This window comes from Perna viridis, chromosome 10 (genome assembly GCF_037379345.1).
Source record: "Perna viridis isolate PV_CMFRI_1.1 ecotype Kerala chromosome 10, ASM3737934v1, whole genome shotgun sequence".
NCBI lineage: Eukaryota > Metazoa > Mollusca > Bivalvia > Mytilida > Mytilidae > Perna > Perna viridis.
In genome coordinates, this window is record NC_142454.1 from 20621109 (window position 1) to 20640842 (window position 19734).

General features: G+C 33.5%; 1 protein-coding gene across 7 annotated transcripts in view; it reads left to right on the forward strand.

The window, feature by feature from the left end:
- The window catches only part of LOC148604899 (exocyst complex component 1-like), a 48409-nt gene extending 37278 nt beyond the window's left edge, over nucleotides 1–11131 (forward strand). For all 7 annotated transcript variants that reach the window (XM_088551067.1, XM_088551073.1, XM_088551070.1 and 4 more), the window contains 6 exons: nucleotides 2615–2768; nucleotides 5058–5078; nucleotides 6715–6839; nucleotides 7218–7340; nucleotides 8547–8618; nucleotides 10039–11131. In XM_088551067.1, coding sequence (XP_088407193.1) covers nucleotides 2615–2768; nucleotides 5058–5078; nucleotides 6715–6839; nucleotides 7218–7340; nucleotides 8547–8618; nucleotides 10039–10191 — 648 coding nt within the window. In that variant the 3' untranslated portion in view covers nucleotides 10192–11131. The remainder of the gene's footprint in view (nucleotides 1–2614; nucleotides 2769–5057; nucleotides 5079–6714; nucleotides 6840–7217; nucleotides 7341–8546; nucleotides 8619–10038) is intronic.
- Nucleotides 11132–19734: the final 8603 nt, after the last annotated feature.

Sequence of the window (19734 nt, forward strand, 5' to 3'; positions counted from 1 at the left end):
ATATTGTGAAATTAGCATAGAAGCCTATGGGAAGTGGAATTAGTGGTTTTTAGCCTATAAACCAGATTTTGGGTTCTCACCAAATTGTTATAAGGTAACTAGCCCAGTTTTTGTGACCCAGATTTTGGTTAAATCCTGTGTTACTTTGTATGTATGATTTTAGTTACTTTATGTACTTTGTTATGTATGTCTGTTTTCCAAGTCTGGTCTTTGTCCCTGGATTACATTCTTCTGATTACCGCTATAACCTTGGTTCCCTTGATTACTCTTTGAAACATTCTAATTAAATTAAAAATAGTAGTAGTTTGCTGTCCAGACCATATTATAGGAGTGAGTGACCTTTGATCAAAGGTTGTACAGTCCTCAGAATGACTAAGCTATTTGTATTTTTATATTTTGGTTTAAAATTCTAAAATGACAAATGAACACAATAATTCATGAATTTACAGTGAAAGTACTTTTATTCATGGATACTTATTTTTGTGGTTTCAGAAAATATTGTCAGTTCGTAGATTCTTGAATTCATGAATTTGACAACTCTACCATACAAACAAATGGGAAATTTCCTTTTCATTAGTAACCAAATACATGGTTTACTCTGCCCACAAAAACAGTAAAAATTGGTACCCTACGAACAATAATACTTTCACAGTACTTTATTATGTATCTATTTAATTGTTAGCAAGATTGATAAGATATTAAGTAGCCGTCTTTGTAAGAATCATGCAAATTCTGTAATTTGTTATACACCCTAAAAAAGGCTACATATTTTTATTTTTGTAATTGAGTTGTTTTATGGGTCTGTACTATGAAATGAGTAATTATTCATTCCAATCTGTCTGCTCTTGGGAGATAATCAACATTGAAAATCCAATAGATTCTATTGTATTTTAGTGTCATTTACAGAATTATCTCCTTAATTTTGAAATCTACAGTGCATTATATATAATTTTTGTCTCCTAAGAACACAGGCCATATGAAAAACTGAATGTTAATTTCTGTTCACTATGGCAATTCAAACAAAATATCAAAAACAAAAATATGTAGGTTTTTCAACCATGTATCACATTTTGCATGATTCTTAGCTGGAGTACTACTTAAGAGTTCAAGTTTTCTGAAAACTTTGTGGTAGCTAGACAGATGTCATTGTTATTGTCTCTGAATCTTGACACAGGTGGTGATGAACCCATCAAATGTCAAAAGTTTGTCACCCTTTCAACGCTAAGAATTTCATTGTTTAATAAACATAATAAACACTCCCCAGAATATAACCATATTCTGAAAGAAAAGTAGCTTTCAATTTTTTGACCAACCCATCAAATGTGCTGGTAGATAGAATATAGGCAAAAAATACCTAAGCATTAGCAGTGGGATAGTTATAATAAGTCGAAATCCAAAAATAACACCTGAAACACAGGAAACAAAGGAGATCTACATAATCTGTAATGAACCAATTAAAATAGATGATACATAAAAAATGAAGATAAGGAAAACAGGACATCACACAAAAAACTAAAGCACTAGATATATGAACACAAAAAAAAAAAAACAGAGTGGCATGATGTGTTTTTGAAGGGTAAGCATTTCATGCTCAGTAGCTATATGTGTTAATGTCAAGCTGTTGAGTGTATGTTTCAGCATTTTTAGCATTAGTCATATCTTCATATTCTCAAATAAAAATGTCTTTAAATCTATAATATTGATTGTTCTGATGCATTTACCAACGGAAGATCATGCATTAAACCAATCTGCAGAACCTCTTGCAAATGGGTGAAGACTTATTGATATATGCTCCTTCTGTCGTTTTGTTTATACATGTGTCTGTCAAACTCAGGTGTTTATATTTGATCTGATATTTTTTTAATACCCATTACAAACAAAATTTGAAATTATCCTTAAGCATTCTATGGTTTTCCATGAGATATTGTGTGAACTGTGTGCATCATGAATTTAATAGCATGAAGTAGGATGATTATTGCAAGATGCTTGCAAAGTAAGAATTCAAGTTAAGGGTACATATCAGACAGGGGGGGGGGGGTGTCACCCATATTACTAGTATATTTAAATGTAAGTATTTGTAAAAATCAGGCAAAATGGGGAAAATCAGAAACATGCATGTAAAAACCCACTGATCTGACAATGTAATATCACTCAAGGATACTTTCTGTATTTGAAAATAACACTACTTAATCTCTGCATCACTGGCTTTGCTCAGAAATTTTTCAATAGAATCTTAGAAAAATGAGGTTTTTGACAGAGTTATCTGCCCTTGAAATGTCCACTTTCAGTGCATTCCAATTAAAGTGAAACTCAGTGGTCCAGCATGATGTGGAAAAACTTGTCAGTTTTCCTTGATTCTGATGGTGCAAATAGTCAAATTACACTATCAAAATGATAGGTATTTTCATACTATGTTTCAACTAATGCCTGATTCTTACAGGGCCTGACACTTAATGTAGAATGGTCACACTGTCATGAAAGTTGGCATGTATGCATAGCTATTCATTATATGAAATGTAAAGACATGTTCTGTCATATTATGTTTGACCAGTTTGGACACAATTTTTCCAGTTGAAACATTGCCTGTTTCATGCTCATTTTCTTCTTCTTGTAGGATTTTGCCACCCAAGCAGAGAGCATATTTAAAGGGTCAGATCGTCACACACATCTTGATAAATCTTACTCTGTATTGGTGAGGGTTGTGTTTGACCAGATAGGCAGAATTGCTACGGAACATGGCAAAACTCCTAAAGAAGTTGTAATGTTGGGTAAGTTAGATTCATATGATGGGAAATCACTTCTATGTAAAGCTGGTGATAAAAGTGGTCAAAGTAAGTGCTACCCCACTTGCCTGGCAAAGTGTATAAAGGATCACTATAGTCTAACTTACCTTTTGTAGAACTCACAATATTAAAATTTTACACTGTAGCAAACTTAGAGATTAGTTCCAGTCTTCAGGTAAAGAGCACGGTGAAACTAACTTGAGATGTTAACCTGGGCAACGTTGGAAAAAAATTGCAGTCAAATAAATGTATCGTGCTATCATCACCCGGCGCCTTGACAATATGGTTTCCAGTTAATAATTAGTGTATAGGTGTAGAGATTTCTTTGAAATTATACCACAAGGTGCCACACTACAAATGGAAGACTTGCATAGATTTTAGGGGTTGTGACTTGAATTGCATAAAATAGGGGTGTAAAAAGGGGCCAAAAACTTAACATTTTAATGATATCCGCCATAATCTGAACAATATCTTGACTAAATATGAATGAAACTCGGTGAAATTATACTAAAAAGTGTCATACCTCCATAGAAAGGCTTGGATATATGTTGGGGGTTGTAAATAGAACCATTTATGAATAAGGGGCCAAAAAGGGGTTACTTTTTATTCTGGTGAAAATCTTATCCTGTGGCAAATATTTAATTGGACTCAAAATATAGAGCAGTATTAAGCTTGCATGGTGTGTCCATACTTAGCTAATGAGTTTTTTTAGGGTTTGACCTCGGCCGTTGTATTATACTTTGCAAGGCAAAGCATTTTATTGACACTATTTTGGCCTGACACAAATTATTTTTTGCAACAAAATTTACATTTTTGAACTTTCTTTTTCTTCATTTGCCACATAATTAGTGATAAGAGTTGTCTTTTAAACAATTCTGTTAAGCAGCTGAATTTATCAGTTCTAAACTTTATATATTTAATTTGAAAAATTGCAGGAACAATATAAATTTTACGCAGACTTGTTTTTGTCAATAAATCTTTCATAGATGTTAAGATGGAGAAGAAGCTTAAAGACATTATTTACACTTGAATTTGACAAGCAATTCTATTTGTTGCAATTTCTGACTGGACATAATTCTGAGCAGGGCACACATCATGTTTACATTGCAACTCTCTGGTGGTAGTTATTAGCCACATTACCTTGGCATAGATACTGATCAATATGACATCATTTTGAACTGGATATACAAATAACAAAATGCATAACATTCATTTGGTTACCTTCAGATGCATTTTTTATTCAATAAAAATTGCAACAGTAAAGGTTAATGTATGGCAGGTTATCACCTCTTTATGCATGAACAAAGTTAAACATTTGTACATGCGAGAACAGTTTTGACATTTCATGTACTTTAATAATCAAACACTGGAATTTGTAAGAATTGAAAAATAATGAATCATGCACAGAAGAAACACATGAATTTGACATTGTGTTGTGGTCTATTGAACACAAATTGACAGTTCGTTCTTCCTAAAAGTGTCAGAGGATGCAGAAAGGCATTTCAAAGTTTCAATAGAATGATAGGGAAAAGTGAGTTATCTCCCTTTGATGAAGAAAATTGCAATGCTTTTCATATAATTTATACCTGAAATTACTGACACTTAAAAAGAGAAATGTGTATCATATCAGCATTTCAGATAACATTTTGAATAAGATTTTATGAAAAGACTTGTGTGTTTTTTTTTTTAAATGATAATTTCTTTTACAGGTTTACATTAACTAGGATTTACTTTTCTTCATAATAGTATGTTAGACTGAAATCAGCAGTTGATTTCACAAAAAAATATAAGTTATGACGTCAAAACATTTTGATTTATTATGATATCAGAACTTAAGACTAATTTTAAACTTAAATTTTTTTGTGAAAATGACTGCAGGCTCTCAGTGCTTCTATGGTCAAAGGTTAAATTCATATTGATCACATTCCTCTATTATACTTGTCTGTCTGTTTGTCTGCTCTCATTTTTGTAAGAGTGACTCATCCTAAACCACATAAAGGATTTTTAAGAAATTGTATAGGATGGTTGGGTGTTATTTGTAGATGGTAATGAAGAAAGACAATTACTTTCTAAGGACTCCAAGGGAAGTTAATCAACTTTATAACAAATTGTATTTCTATTTTTTAATGTTTCTTAGATACTTTAAATACTTATAAACTGATTCTTGAATTGATGTATTACCCAATGGAATACTGATATGATGTTGAAGTGACCTTTTTTGATATAAACAGTATAATTTCTAGGATTGTGATTTTTTTTTTTTTTTTTTTTCAGAAAATTTCCATCATATGTACTGTGAGTATTTTTTTATACTTAAAAGACTTTGTTTCAATTCACATTTATAAATCTTCTTTTATCCACTGAACACATATATCTCCAGTTTTCTGTTCAATCAGGAGAGAAGTAAGATAAATTTTTGTAACTAGATTGGTTCATCCTTTCTAGATACAGTGAAACCTGTCTAAACCAAACGCTAAACAATCCAAAAATCTGTCTTGACCCTTTGCATCAATTTAAATGTATTTTGAACTTGGATAAACTTACCAATTTTTTAGCTCTCCTAGCCAAAGGCCACGTGAGCTGTTGCCATCACTTGGCACCTGTCTCCGTTGTAATTGTCGTTAACAATTTTTCAAAACTCTTCTCCTCTGACACCACTTGACCAATGGGAACCAAACTTGGTATGAATGTTTCTTGGGGTATCCTGCATAGAACAGGTGTGGGGATTTTTGATCCATTGAAAAACATGGCTACTAAAAATAGAATATAGGGATCAGACTGCGTTTTTTGCATATATCTCCAAAACCGTTAGGTTGAGCATAATTACTTCAAGCACTGAAATGACCCTTTTTATAAGGCCTTCAAAAGTCGTCAGGGATCAAAGTTCTCAGGTGACACCTTGTAAGAGTTATTGCCCTTGAAAGATGAAAAATGTCTTTTTTTACAGTTTTCAGCCAATATCTTGAAAACTATAATAGATAGAAAGAAATTTTCAATTGCTGAAATGATCCTTAAGATAGTCCTATTAAAATTTTGTTGAGTCAAAATTGTTGGACAACTCCTTGTTCAATTTATTGCTCGTGAAAGACAAACTTGAACAAGGTGAGCGATTCAGGCTCCTGGGAGCCTCTAGTTTAAAGTCCATAAGGCAGTGGTTTGAGAACATTTTAGGCAGTAAGAGTGTAATGAAAATGTTATGAGTTATGAATATAAATGTTCCACATTCAACAAGACTTAGGGAGGTAGACCTAAGGTAAGGGGCACAACTCTTACAAATCATTGGAACATTTGTAATCTGTATTATACATTAATCTCATGTAAGCATCAAAGTAACTTGAATTGATTTCATTCTGTTTCAAATGAAAGCTTGATAGGCTTTGGTGAAATTTAATATGATACAAACGTATAAGTTATTTCAAGAGTTATGTTCTTTACATTAGGTCTACCTCCTTAAAGTAACTGATTGTGCCAAGCTCCATGCTGCGGCAGTCGTTCATTTACTCTCTTACTAGCCGCTGCAGACAGACCTTTTGAAATTCTCAGACATTATTCAGTTCAAATATCGATTGACAATCAAATAACGTTGCATAAAAAATTCACTTTTCCCGACTTTGCAAGATTCTTGCATTTTCTAAGAAGGCTGCCTCCAGCATCTTGAGTGAATGCTGTTGTTGGGAGTTTGTGATTGTGCTACCTCAATTTACAATCTGTATACGCAGTGGTTTGGAAAGACATTTTGAGAAGTCCATTTTCAGGATCTTTCAAAGACTTTCTCAATCTGAAGGGGCCATTTCCAGCCTGAAAAGACCAATGAATCATGACCTTGGCCTTTCAAACTCCTGTATACAGCATGTCTGAAACTCCTTGTGCTATATCTGATTTATATCTGACATGATTAAAATTTCTTACAACTATATTCTAATATTTACAGCCGTGTTATCTCAGCTTAAGATTCCTTGTCTAGACACAGATAGGAAAGAAGCCAAACAGATTTATCAAGACAACTTAGCTTTCTATACTTGTAACCTACTGGGTAGACCATTGGAGAAAATACAGGTCAGAAGCTTTATTATGTACAATAATTAAAAGTAATAATTTGCTCGCTTTATTAACTCATTAACCAGTAATGGCAGAATGACTAAATCACAAAAGGACCTAAAAACTGTAATAATACTTTCATAGTACACGGGGATCATTTTTTGTTGCAAAGTTCGTTAAATTTGTGCTAAATAGGGGGGGGTGAGCAAATGACAGCCTAGAGCCCCCTTTACAAAATTTCTTGATTAGAAATCCCCTTTAATAAATTTCTGGTTCTGACCCTGATACATACAAAGCCTCTAGTGATAATACCTTGTCCTGAATTCACAACATTGTCTTGAATTACATTGTACATGTAAATGATATTTGAATTTTCTTTTGTTTCCTTTACTGCAGGTTTTCTTTGAGGGAGTTGAAAATAAAATTTCATCAGGAGTTAAACCTGAAGAAGTAGGATACCAGTTAGTATTTAGCAAGCAGGAGCTAAGAAAAGTAATCAAAGAATACCCAGGGAAGGAGGTTTGTATGTTTTTTGTTAGTACTGTAGTAAACTTAAAAGAAGCATCACACTTGTCATTAGGTATTTATGCATAAAGGAATAGGGAAATTAAGATAATGGATTAATGGCATTCCATCAAAGATAGGTTAGCTAGATATTTGAATTGGCCAATTTTATGTAAAATGTATTGATATCAAGATGCTAGCTGTACTCACAAATTCCTATGACATTATATAAAGTCATCAAAGATAATGAAGAAATTGGTCAGTAAGTAAGAAGTAAATATACACTAAAGAAGAGATGTAATAGTGAATCCTGATTTGATTAAGTTGAATAACCGTACCATATTACCCATAAAAAAGTTTCTACTTTGTTCTGCTGATGTCATGCTTTTTCTTTTGCATTTAGTTCCTCACTGATTTCTTTGCTCTTTAGGCAAAAATGTTAAAAAAATAACTGTATAGCACCTTTCTTGTCTTTAAGGAGGTAAACCTATGGTAAGGGAGATAACTCTTACAAATCATTGGAATGTTTGTATTCAGCTTTTTAAGTCAATCTCTTGTAAGCATCAAAGTAACTTGGACTTATTTATGTTTCAATTGAAAGCTTGATAGGCTTTGTTGAAATATAATATGATACAAACATATCACTGATTTCAAGAGTTATGTCCCTTATCCTAGGTCTAACTCCTTGAGTAGTCTTAAGATACAAGTAATTATTTGAAGTAGATAAGCTAATTTGAATTGCTTAACTTGAGTACACTACTAAAATAAGGGACAGATTTGGTGAAACCTAACAAATGCACCATGATATAACCTTTATAAAAATAGTAAATACTAACAGAGATCACCAAAATGTCTTCAATAAGTATAAACACACCTTCAAGTAAACTCTGAAAGGCCCAGACAACAAAAGTAATAAAATCCACAGTAACAGAACGATGACACTCCTTCAAAATAAAATAAAAAAAGTTAAATAACGACACAAAGAAATATTAATGACCAACATTGACATCAGGGCAAAATAATTTCTAACCAAGTATGCAGCAAGTGCAGGAGACAACTTGGAATAGAAAACAAACATCTGAAATCAACAAAATTAGATTAAGCCAGCAAAAAAACAGGCATCATTCATCAGTTTTTGTATGTAGCTGTATATATTGCTGTATATATTGCTGTATTCTTCACCCCTCTACGTTTTTCTTGATGTAGTATTTGTACATGTAGGTAAAGAAAGGATTAGACCATCTGTACAAGAAGGTAGAGAAACATTTATGTGAAGAGGAGAATTTACTACAGGTAAATGGTAATGTGTAAACTTAGGCACTAACTATTTTATTAGAAAGGGAGACTGGGATTTAAAAAAAATGAAATGGTTCAAAATTTTAGCCAAAAATATTTACTCAGTCATGGACAGATAAAAGTAAAACATTGTGATTCAGGTTCCCCATTACTTTACAATGTAAACTTTCAAATACAAAATTTAAATCTGGCTACTGCTAAAAGATATTATATAACGAGAATAGGTGTGGTGTATTTGTTGAAGAGACAACAACCCCACTGGGATGAAAATGTCAGCTCAAGGCCGCCCATTGGTCTTCAGTGAAGAGGAATTCCTCATACCACAGGGCAGGCTGCAGCTGGCCCCAAATTTGTATGGGTAAGTTTTTCTCCCTCAACTAAAATCCAAGGGCCCTTGAGAAGAAAATTTCTCAGTACTTTAGTCTTAAACTTGGTCATACAATGACTTTTATCAATAATGCATCTTCTAAAGGTCAATTAAACTGTATGAGGTCTTCATCTATGTACTGATTCAAAATTACCAGCTGTTAAAAGTTAATAAATAAATGTTTTCATGGAAGTAATACTCGGCAAGTTAAGGGCCACACTTGCCTCCTTCTATGGTCTATAGTACCATGCTCCCAGTGGTATCTTGTTCATAGTTTTTACCAGGTCATGTTTTACCTAAAATCAAATATCAGCGGATATTATGAACCTAAGATGAAAAAATATTTGCCCAGTTAACCATATACTAATGTTTCCCTAAAATAGCATGATAAAATGTTTCTGAGAGCAGCTAAAATTCACATCCTATTTTGGATAATAATTCATCAGTCTATGTTTCAAAGAATATTTACTGGTACAAGGTGACCTTAACTTTTAACTTGAACTGGTCAGTTCAGTTTAATGTGTTATGTTGAGAAGTGATTTGAGGCTTATTTAATGTAAAATCTGTATCAATAATTAGTGGTAAAATCTTAATGTTAAAAATCAAAATATAAATCATGAAATTGAAGGGTAATGTAAAACTCATTTATTGCCTCTATGTACTCATGGTATATGGTTGCCTCTAGTGCTGGCAGTTGTAGGTTCGATCACAGGTGAGGTCATACCACTGTAAAAATGTTCTTGATCGTTCAAAAATTTTACTTCACATGGGTTCATATGAACTTCTAAGAGTAGTAGGTCCTGAACTTTCAAATCAGTGGAACACTTGAAGAAAATTTAAAGTGTCAATTACCGGTAATAGCGGAGGTCAAGGACCCATGTAAATAATTTTTTAAGTTTATATGTGAGCATTTATTGGTCCTGGGCCTCAGATCACCATTAATATGAACCCCTGCTTCCATGCTTTTGTACATTAAATCATTAAATTTAACAATCAAGTTGATGGGGACTGAAGGTTGTTTGTTGCAAGGTAATTTAATTTTTTTTTCAGGTGGTTTGGTTGTCAATGCAGGATGAATTTATAAAGCAGATCAAACACTATGAGAACCTGATAAGTGAATGTTACCCAGATTCGGGTATCTCTTTGGCATTCAGTGTTGCGGATGTGCTTCAATTCTTCTCTGAGATTGCTCAGGCACATTGATCGGCTGACTGTGAATTAGAAGTGGCATTCAGAAGATTTGGATCATCGTGACACAGCAGACTCCGTCAATGATGGTTTTAAAAAAATTATGTGCTGTATCTAATACAGAGTAAATTTTGAACATTGCCTGGGGATTCTTGTGAGAACATTTTTGACTCATGTATACTGGGACAATTTAGTCAATAACCCCCTTATAAATGAAAACTGTTGCCAACATGGCTACACTTTGTTTGTTTTGGCATAAGAGCTTGTAGATAATGTCAAGTCTTGAATACTTTAAAGTTTTTTAACCCTGGTAAAGGTTACATTATTCCAGAATATATTTATGGAAGAATTGTCTCCCTTAGCAAGAGGTTTATACTATTAAGTGTTTGCCATGAAATCGTAATTTTTTTTTGCAGGCATCCACATTTAGGCAATAAGCTTAATTGCTGTCAATATTGAATCCTTCAGTGGTGGAATTATTTAAAACGCATTATGCATGCGGCTTTAACACAGTGGGTTGTACCAATTTTATCTCATTTGCACACGACTTCTTGTTTACCCCCCAAAAAGTCATTGGTATCAAAGTGCATGGGGATCCATGTCCAACACACATATTTCTTCATTTGAGGTACATGTATATTAAGGTCCTACAAAATTCCATCCTAAATCAGAAAATTATTTATCCATGAATTATTGATTCTCAATAATCAAATAATCCAGTTTTCGTCCTCTTCGAATTTACTCCCTCTTCATGCATTATTTTGGTTAGACTTATCAGTAGTTGCAAAATTGTTAGTAACCTTTAAAAAATTGAACAATTATGGATTCTGATAGTGAAATTGTGCAAAGCCATTGTTACTATATTGTTATTTGATTTGCATATTTTAAGAGCTTGTACATGTAACTATTAAAAGTGCAATATGTAAATACATTATACCAACAAATGAATAATTTACATAGTTAGCTTTTTCTGTATGGAAAACAACTGACACACTGTACGTATATCATTTAGAATGTCATATATCATGCAATTCTTATTTTCTTATTTTGACTTTTTAAGAATGTTCAGGACTCTGTAAATTAGTAATGACTAAATAAGATAATACATACATGTATTGGAGATATTGGTGTAAATCAAGATACAAAAGCAGTACAGGCTTACATACATGTAGTTCTCCTTTAGGTAGCAGTGTTTTAGATGATTTCTTGACATCCATGAAATATCTGCCACAGGTCTTATTATACACAATCAGTCAACCTTTTTTCCTCAGGATGTAGGAGAATTTAGATTTTAAAATGGTTAGGGTAAGCATGTTTAAACCTTAATTTTATCATAGAGAGTGGAGAGAGAGAATTGGCTAAGGGAGAATAGGCTCTTACAATGAAATTTGTAGAAAAATTGGAAAAGGTAAAATTGCAGGAAAACCTAAATTTACATGTAGGTAAAAACTTGCATTCTTTTTTTTAATTGAATCAATAAGAGAAAGAAAAACAGATAACTGTCCATTTTTTCACAAGCAGGGTAAGTTACAAGAAACAAAGAATTTCAAAGATAACCTGTCTATCCCAGTTTCTCCAATGACCCTTTCCTTGTCATGGAACACTTATTTCAGTGCAACCACGGGGGTTTGCTCCCATTATCAAATATGCAGTCTGACTAACAACCAACTGCAACAGGATTTCTCAGTTCCTCTTTGTAGACCAAAGGAAAATAGTGGCATAACAATGATATAGTGTATAAAAGGTTACTTGTGGGTTGCAGTAGTGTGTCTACAGACTGACAAAAGAGGGTGATGTTTTACCCCAAGAAACAGTAAATAAAATAAAATCATATTTATATATGTTGTTAATACTAAATAACAAATTTGTATGATTATTCTTATTCAAATATATTCCTTTCTGGGTACTGTTCCTGCATTATAACACCTGCAAAACTTGCAATTTCATAAGGGGGTGGTTCACAAAATATTTACCAACAGATATCTCTCACCATGTCTTGTACAATGTCAGGTGTATCTTATTTGATGACTTGGGAACAGGTGTGGAAGCATTATAATTTCAGTTTTAGTGTACACCCTGTCATTTTGCATGCACTGAACAAGGTCCATATTATCATGAAACTAAATATAGATGTTTGTTATCTTTTATATATGTAACAGGGTTGGTTGATAAAGGTAACCAACAAGGTTTTTAATTTTATTCAGCATACATATAACATAGTTCTGAAACAATAAATATGAAGAAATTAAATTTAAAGACAATCATTAAGGTGATTCACATAGTATTCCATCACTTGATCTCAATCACAAGAAGTAATATAATAAAGAACCCGATACACACCACAATAGAATGTTCATAAGCTCAAAAGGTTACATGTACTTTTAACTTAACAGTAATCAAAAATAAGCAAAACTACTTGTAACCTAACATTCACTATAGTTCAATATTTGATTGATGTGTATATATATATTAAATATTGGTCAAAATGATAAAAGACAAATGAAACATCTCCCTTTACAAATAATACAATAATCAATATAGTGGCAATAAAGACAAATGACGTCAGAATTGGAATATATATCCAAGGGAAGTTATCTTAGAAATTTCCCGAACAATTAAAGAAAATAAATACAAAGGCTAACGTTTACCATTTGTGGAATGAGCTATATTATGCTCGAGTGAACCAGACACCCCGTTTAGTTAAAACATTTCAGCAAATCAATTATCAACTATACATGTATTATAATCGATATCTGTGTCGATTCGACAATATATTTATGATTCACATCGATTAGTCAAGCAAATGCACTATGTAAAATGAAATAGATTTATTGTACAACTACCTTCTACATCATTTACACCGCAAATACGCACATTTCGTACTTCACAATTACAGGGTCAGAAAATACCTGAATGCGTTATAAAAAATGTAGCGATAATATGTGAAAATGAAATGATCTTAATACATATATCACTCATACGCCACTCGTGTTAACGTTCGAGGTTGGTGCAAATAGAATTCTGCGTAGAAAGAAAGAAAATGTCCCTTATTCTGTTAATCATACATGTATTAGAGTGTTAAAAGAAGTGAAAAAAAACTTAGAGTCATTATGTCTGTAATGGGTATTAAATGCTCATCAGTTCATGAAAATAAAAACTGGCAAGAGTTGTAGAATACAACTTGTATCAATCACATCGACCCCGAGCACTACTCTCAACTCAAAACCAAAAACTGTGCCAAATCATGACGTAATTTCCATGAACTCGTGGATCGTTATGGTGTATCCATCTGCACCATGAAAACTGATTTATTCAACGGGTCATAGTTTTCCTTTCCTCGTTTGTCTACCCCGGACTTTTTACGAGCAACTCGGCGAGTGTTTCTAGAAAAGCAGAGGACGCTTACCCTACCGGTGCACCTGGTCCATGCTCCCAGTTTTTAGTGGAGTCCGAGTTGCTCATTTGCTTTTGTTAGTTTGTATGTATGATTTTAGTTACTTTATGTTCTTTGTTGTGTATGTCTGTTTTCCATGTCTGGTCTTTGTCCCTGGATTACATTCTTTTGATTACCTCTATAACCTTGGTTCCCTTGATTACTCTTCCAATAACCAATCAAAACCAAAGATCAATAATTACGTGTACTTTTCAATATAGTCTATTTCAAATAAGGCTTTACTAATGCTTTATTTTATTAATATATCAAATACAACAATATAAGATTTTTACAATACAATGTAAATACACATATAACATAATATATGGGTAAATCTCCTCCATAACGTCAATAACGACCTGCAGATTGTTATGAAACTAAGGTGTGTTAGATTACCATATGGGGATGTTCGTATTGTCTGGAATTTACGTTTTGACAAAAATTGAATGATGGAACATAGGTATTTTTCAGCATGACTTGGACTGATGCGTTGTCCTCCTTAACGAAATGCAGTATGTTTCAAAACTCATTACCATATTGTCAGGAGTTAAGTAGTATTCTGTTATTTTGTTGTCAACAAAAAAAATAGTAATGGTTTCTGTTTGGAGTAAGGGGTTTTAGAAACTGCAACAAATTGTATGTCATAAGTACTTAATTTATCAACCATAAAATTGTGTGTCCAATATGGTAGATCCCTAAATGTACAGGGTTCAAAATGCTGCGGGGGTATTAGTCCCATAAGGGCCAATGTCTAGTTCTTCCGCCATCGGATTCAAGAGGTTTTGTTATTTTTTTCTTGTAATACAATTTCATTATCACTAAAATAACACCTTTTGGAGAAAATGGTTTTACAATAGATCAAAAGTCACTATTTTTACACCATCTGTACGTCTTTCCAAAAAATATTGCCTGGTCGAATTCTTTTTATTTTGGTTACAAGATACCGCTACTTTTCAATATGTTACCCATGTTTTTGAATTTCGTTTTTTTTTTGTGTGTATTCGCCCAGTACTGTTTTTTGTTTTTTTTTTTTTGTTTTTTTTGTTTTTTGTTTTGCTCATTTACTGTACGTGGCTTCGCTTCCTTTTTGTATAACCGCTAAATCCCATCAATTGAAAGAGTAATCAAGGGAAGCAATATTCTAGTAAAAATTAAAAGAATGTAATCTAGGGGCAAAGACCAGACACGGAAAACAGACAAACACAGTAAAGGTTAAGGAATATAGAATAACAAAAATAATAAATTAAAAGTAACAAAAGTAAATGAGCAACTCGGACTCCACTACCATCGATCTCTAGATCAAGACATAAGGCTGACTTCACAGTGTCTGTAGTATCTAAATTTTTCAACAAACAGTCGGCATTCCAATGGGAGCAAATTGGATTCCTCTACTTGCTGACCTATTCATTCACTCCCACTTTTTAGCTGATACGAAAGAAAGAACATCGATTATATATCTCGATTCTTTAATCTCAATTTCCGTTATATTGATGACGTATTATCATTTAACAATACTAGTTTTGGGGATTTGATACATCGCATCCACCTCAAAGAAAATGAATTTAACATTTTTTACTATAACAAACATCATAGGTTAAGTAACAAATATACGTATCAAACACATGCTATGATACTATAGTTAAAATAATATTGACCCATATATTCAAATGTTTTGCAGGTCCTAGTTTTTCATAGCATTTTACAGCTATGCAACCCCTAAATATACAGTTCCTCATTTTATGTTCATACTGTAAAATAGACGCCCGAGATTGCAGAATCCACATCACCCATGCGTTAATTTATGACTTCGGGTCCTTTTTTGTTATTCACCAATCAAAGGTCGTGCTACGTACTGCAGTAAGCTGCCTATTGTAACAGACTTAAAACTGAAAGAAATCCAATGCTGCTGGATAAGCGTCTAGAAAAATACACAACTTTTCCTTTGGGATTTATATTCCAACGAACTACTGTCAAATGAAAACGAGTGCTTTTCTGTGTGAAATAGCATTAACTCTAGAATATACTTATCCCTGTTCATATAGGCGCATGTTAATGACGTCCTTCCATATTTGTCACGGATAAATAAATTCGCGTTCTTGTCCAAAAGTGCTTTAATCAAACTATGCTGCTGCCTTCTAGCATCCCCATCTGTTTTTTCCTCACACACCATTAACAATGGTGTCTCGCCATCTTTGTTTGTGCAGTTAACATTTACTCCCTCCCCTTCAACCAACATCCTCGCAAGCTTAAAACTTTTCTGAGATATGGCTTCAAAAAGTTTTTCTTCCATTATGTACGGCATTTGTTCGAGTCTGAAGTCAAAAGTTTTCGCAGTGATCCTTTCTTGTCGAAGGATTGTTTCTGAATGTTACTTCGGGGAAGCGAACCGTTATTTATACCGTTCGGAAGATCGATCTCACCTACTCATCTCTCGGTTGAGATATTGTTTGTTTCCTTTTCTGTACGATGACTTGTTAATTACCAACTTGAAGCATGCAAAGAATGTCACTCTATCATTTATTGGAAGTCTTTAAGAAGGAAAGACTATTGGAATAAAGTTTACCAATTTATTTGAATTTTTTTGTTGGACGATAGGCATAGGTCCTTACTATTAAAAGTTCTGCAGGAACAGTGGGCCTCTTTGTGCATGTATGTGCTATGTAGCGTACAATATGGTTTGAAACTAGAAGGGATTCGGAATCGTCATAGGAGAACTGTTAAAAGCAATTAGGATTTCCGATTTGCGTTAGTTTTTAAGGGCTACAGAAAATTCCTCAATTCTCCTAACACAATTCATGATATCGCTTAAGTGTCAGTCCCTGTAAGAATCGGGCAGTAGTTGAAACATGGTATGAAAATACCCATCATTTTGATAGTGTAATTTGCCTATTTGCACCATCAGAATCAAGGAAAACAGACAAGATTTTCCATTTCATGCTGGACCATTGAGTTACAATTTCATTAAAATGCACTGAAAATGAACATTTCAAGGACAGATAACTTTGTCAAAAACCTCATATTTCTAAGATTCTATTGAAAAATTTCTAAGTAAAGCCAGTGATGCAGAGATCAAATAGTGGTCTATTCAAATAGAGAAAATATCCTTAATTGATATTACATTGTCAGATCGGTGGGTTTTTACATGCATGTTTCTGATTTTCCCCGTTCTGGCTGATTCTTACTAACACTTACACTTAAGGAAGCTCGTGGGGCTTAAAATTCAAGCCCACTGTGCAAAGTGATGGACACATTTTCCGAATTGCGCCACTGTTCCGTAAAATTATTACATCGTGCAGATGTTCCCCATAGATTGCTAATGACACAGTTACAAAGATTTGTTAAACTAAATTATTTCACAACGGATATTAAATTTTGTATGGTCCAATTAGATCTGGTCTTTGTCGTAGTTCGCTTCCCCAAGGAGTTAAATGAGTTATAATATAATATATTTTTGCTCCTTGGCTTCCGGTAATGACTGCGCCCTTGATGTAGAAAGTAAAGTGTTTTTGATGGGTACATGTGGTAAATTTCTGCCTTGGAATACTGCGAAATAGATCTAGGTACACTTTTACTATAAGTCATCTTTGACTGTGAGCAAATTCCCAATGGGCGTGCAGAGGATTGACACACTCTCTTTATTGGAATATTTGTTATTTCCATTTATAAAATTGTCAAAAAGTGGTAAATAATGTCCTAGCATCCTCCTATCTTTGAGGAACCCCGGCTTGCACCCTTCCTTTTCAACGTGTCTGGATCCGCCCCTGTAATGCGACTCCGAATCGTTTGACTCAATGTATTCGCGAATTCACCAATCTGATTGAAATACACGATCTGATATGTGCCGAGTGACTTTTATGGTGTGTAGCGTAATTAAAAGTTTAATTTTAATTAGATTGCGAATTCATCAGCTATACTTAACGACATCACTCGTGTTTTATGCTTCGTTTAAATTCAATTTAACCAAAGTAAAATGTGTAATAAAATAAAACCAAACCAACAAACATGCAGACACAATACCTTTATTTCATGTTGTTTAAGGCGGATTCGAATCCACTCAATCGGTACACCAATTATTTTAACTTGAACGCCACTGATACTGCATGCATAATTGACTTAAGAAATATATCACGGAAACTCCATTTTATCAGTGTTTTACAACGGACTAGTCCGAATTTCCTCTGACCTTGCAACGCTCTTCTTTTTATTTGGATATTGATATGTAGGGTTGCTCAGCCACGGGCTGCCCGTTCATGTCGCATTGTTTTACCCAGAGCGATAGCGAGGACTCCGTCTAGTTTCTTCATACTCTTGGATAGACGCAGTCTATGTGTTGCACGAAATGTTGGTCACGTGTTTATCACTTTTTACCATGGCTGTGGTCTAGAGAACTTTGTAGCACGTCATTATTGATATTAAAATCAAATTCAACTAACTGTTCGTTGTTTGGTCTGTGTTACTCCTACAATATATAAGCGGTTAGAATTCCGTTCTTCCATGACACCAAGTCCAAAAAATTAAAAAAACCTCGGCAAATCTCCCGCTTGAGAAAACCTTCCGCTTTGGTAGGTTGAGCTTGGCATAGTGCATGCATGACGCATTTGAAATATGGAATTAAACCATCTGACATGTTGATAAGATGATTAATTCTTGATTGGAACTATATACTTAAATAGGTATAAGAACGTCAATCGCCGTATTAAGCAACTGGAAACAAACACTTGACTGAATGACCCCAAACACTTACAAAAAGACAAAAACAAAAACAAGGTAGACTGGTTGAATTTAATGACATGTACTAGTATATAAATTAGATTATAAATTAAATAATGTAAAATTCCAAAAGTTTTAATTGATTACAAATAAAGGGCTCCACGGAGCGCAGCATGTTGAACTCGGTTCACTTGGGACAAGTGTACATGGACACAATAATAGTTTAACATATTATTAAGCAATGGGACTAAACAGTTCATTATGGGGTCCATTCTACAGACACAAAGACTAGTTTGAATTCTATACAGCACAAATTTGAAATTATAGGTAAAAAAATCCAGCTTAAAGACACTTGCCTTCGATCCATGTAACAAAAAATCATATGAGCCTCTATCGTATTTTTATAAAACCTGCAAAACAACAAATGTAATCCTGTTCTTACAATTTTAGGTCGAAAGCCCCCCCCCCCCCAAAAAAAAAAATAAATAAATAAATAAAATAAAATAAAATAAATAAATAAAATATTAATAGATTAATAAAATAAAATAACTGACACAAATGCATCTAATACATTAATAACGTACATCTACATGGGTCAGGTGATTGGAATGCAGTGGGGGTAAAGCTTGCATGATCTTGACATCAATAAGTTAAGTAAGGGTACCCGGTTGACGCAGTAAGATTATTTTCGTTTTGTTCCTAGTGAGAAAGAGATCAGCACATTAATGTTTTAAAAACCAGTTACCATCGGGAAGTGTGAAAAAGTTCCATAACGTATACTTTGCTTTGGTCTAAGTTGTTCAATCCTTTAAAACGAATCACGATATATCACAATAAATGGAGACGGTTTTTTCCCTAAAGGTAGAATAGCTAACGTTTACCCTCATCATGACAGTATAAATATGGCGTTCTTCAGTTATATTATAGGTCCATGTAGCTTCAGTTATAAGTGTGCGAGGTTAAGAGGGTGATATTGTGCAGGTGTCGAAACATATTTCTTATAAAAGCTGGGTACATAAATTTATAAAAGTGGTGTAGGATGGGAAGGGTGTTGGATTCCAACCTACTATTTGCTTATTTTTACCCAAATTTTACTTTTCGTACTTTATCATAGCTTACTTAAATGATGTAAAATTCCCAGTTTTGTTATGATTAAAAACAGTTGGAGATGCCTGAACAAATGAACTGAAGATATTGGGTAATTCTCAAGAAATTGTGAAAAACGTACGTCTGGGCTAAGGTTTAAGAGGTACATTCTTACATGCGTCAACCAATATCATTGTCAACTATACACAGATATATATACAGCATCTATCTTTATTTCAATTTGTATCTTAAGAACCTGCAAGACGAAAAATGCAATTCCGTTCTTACAACTTTAAGTCTTCGCTCCACAAAGAAAATCACAAAATGAT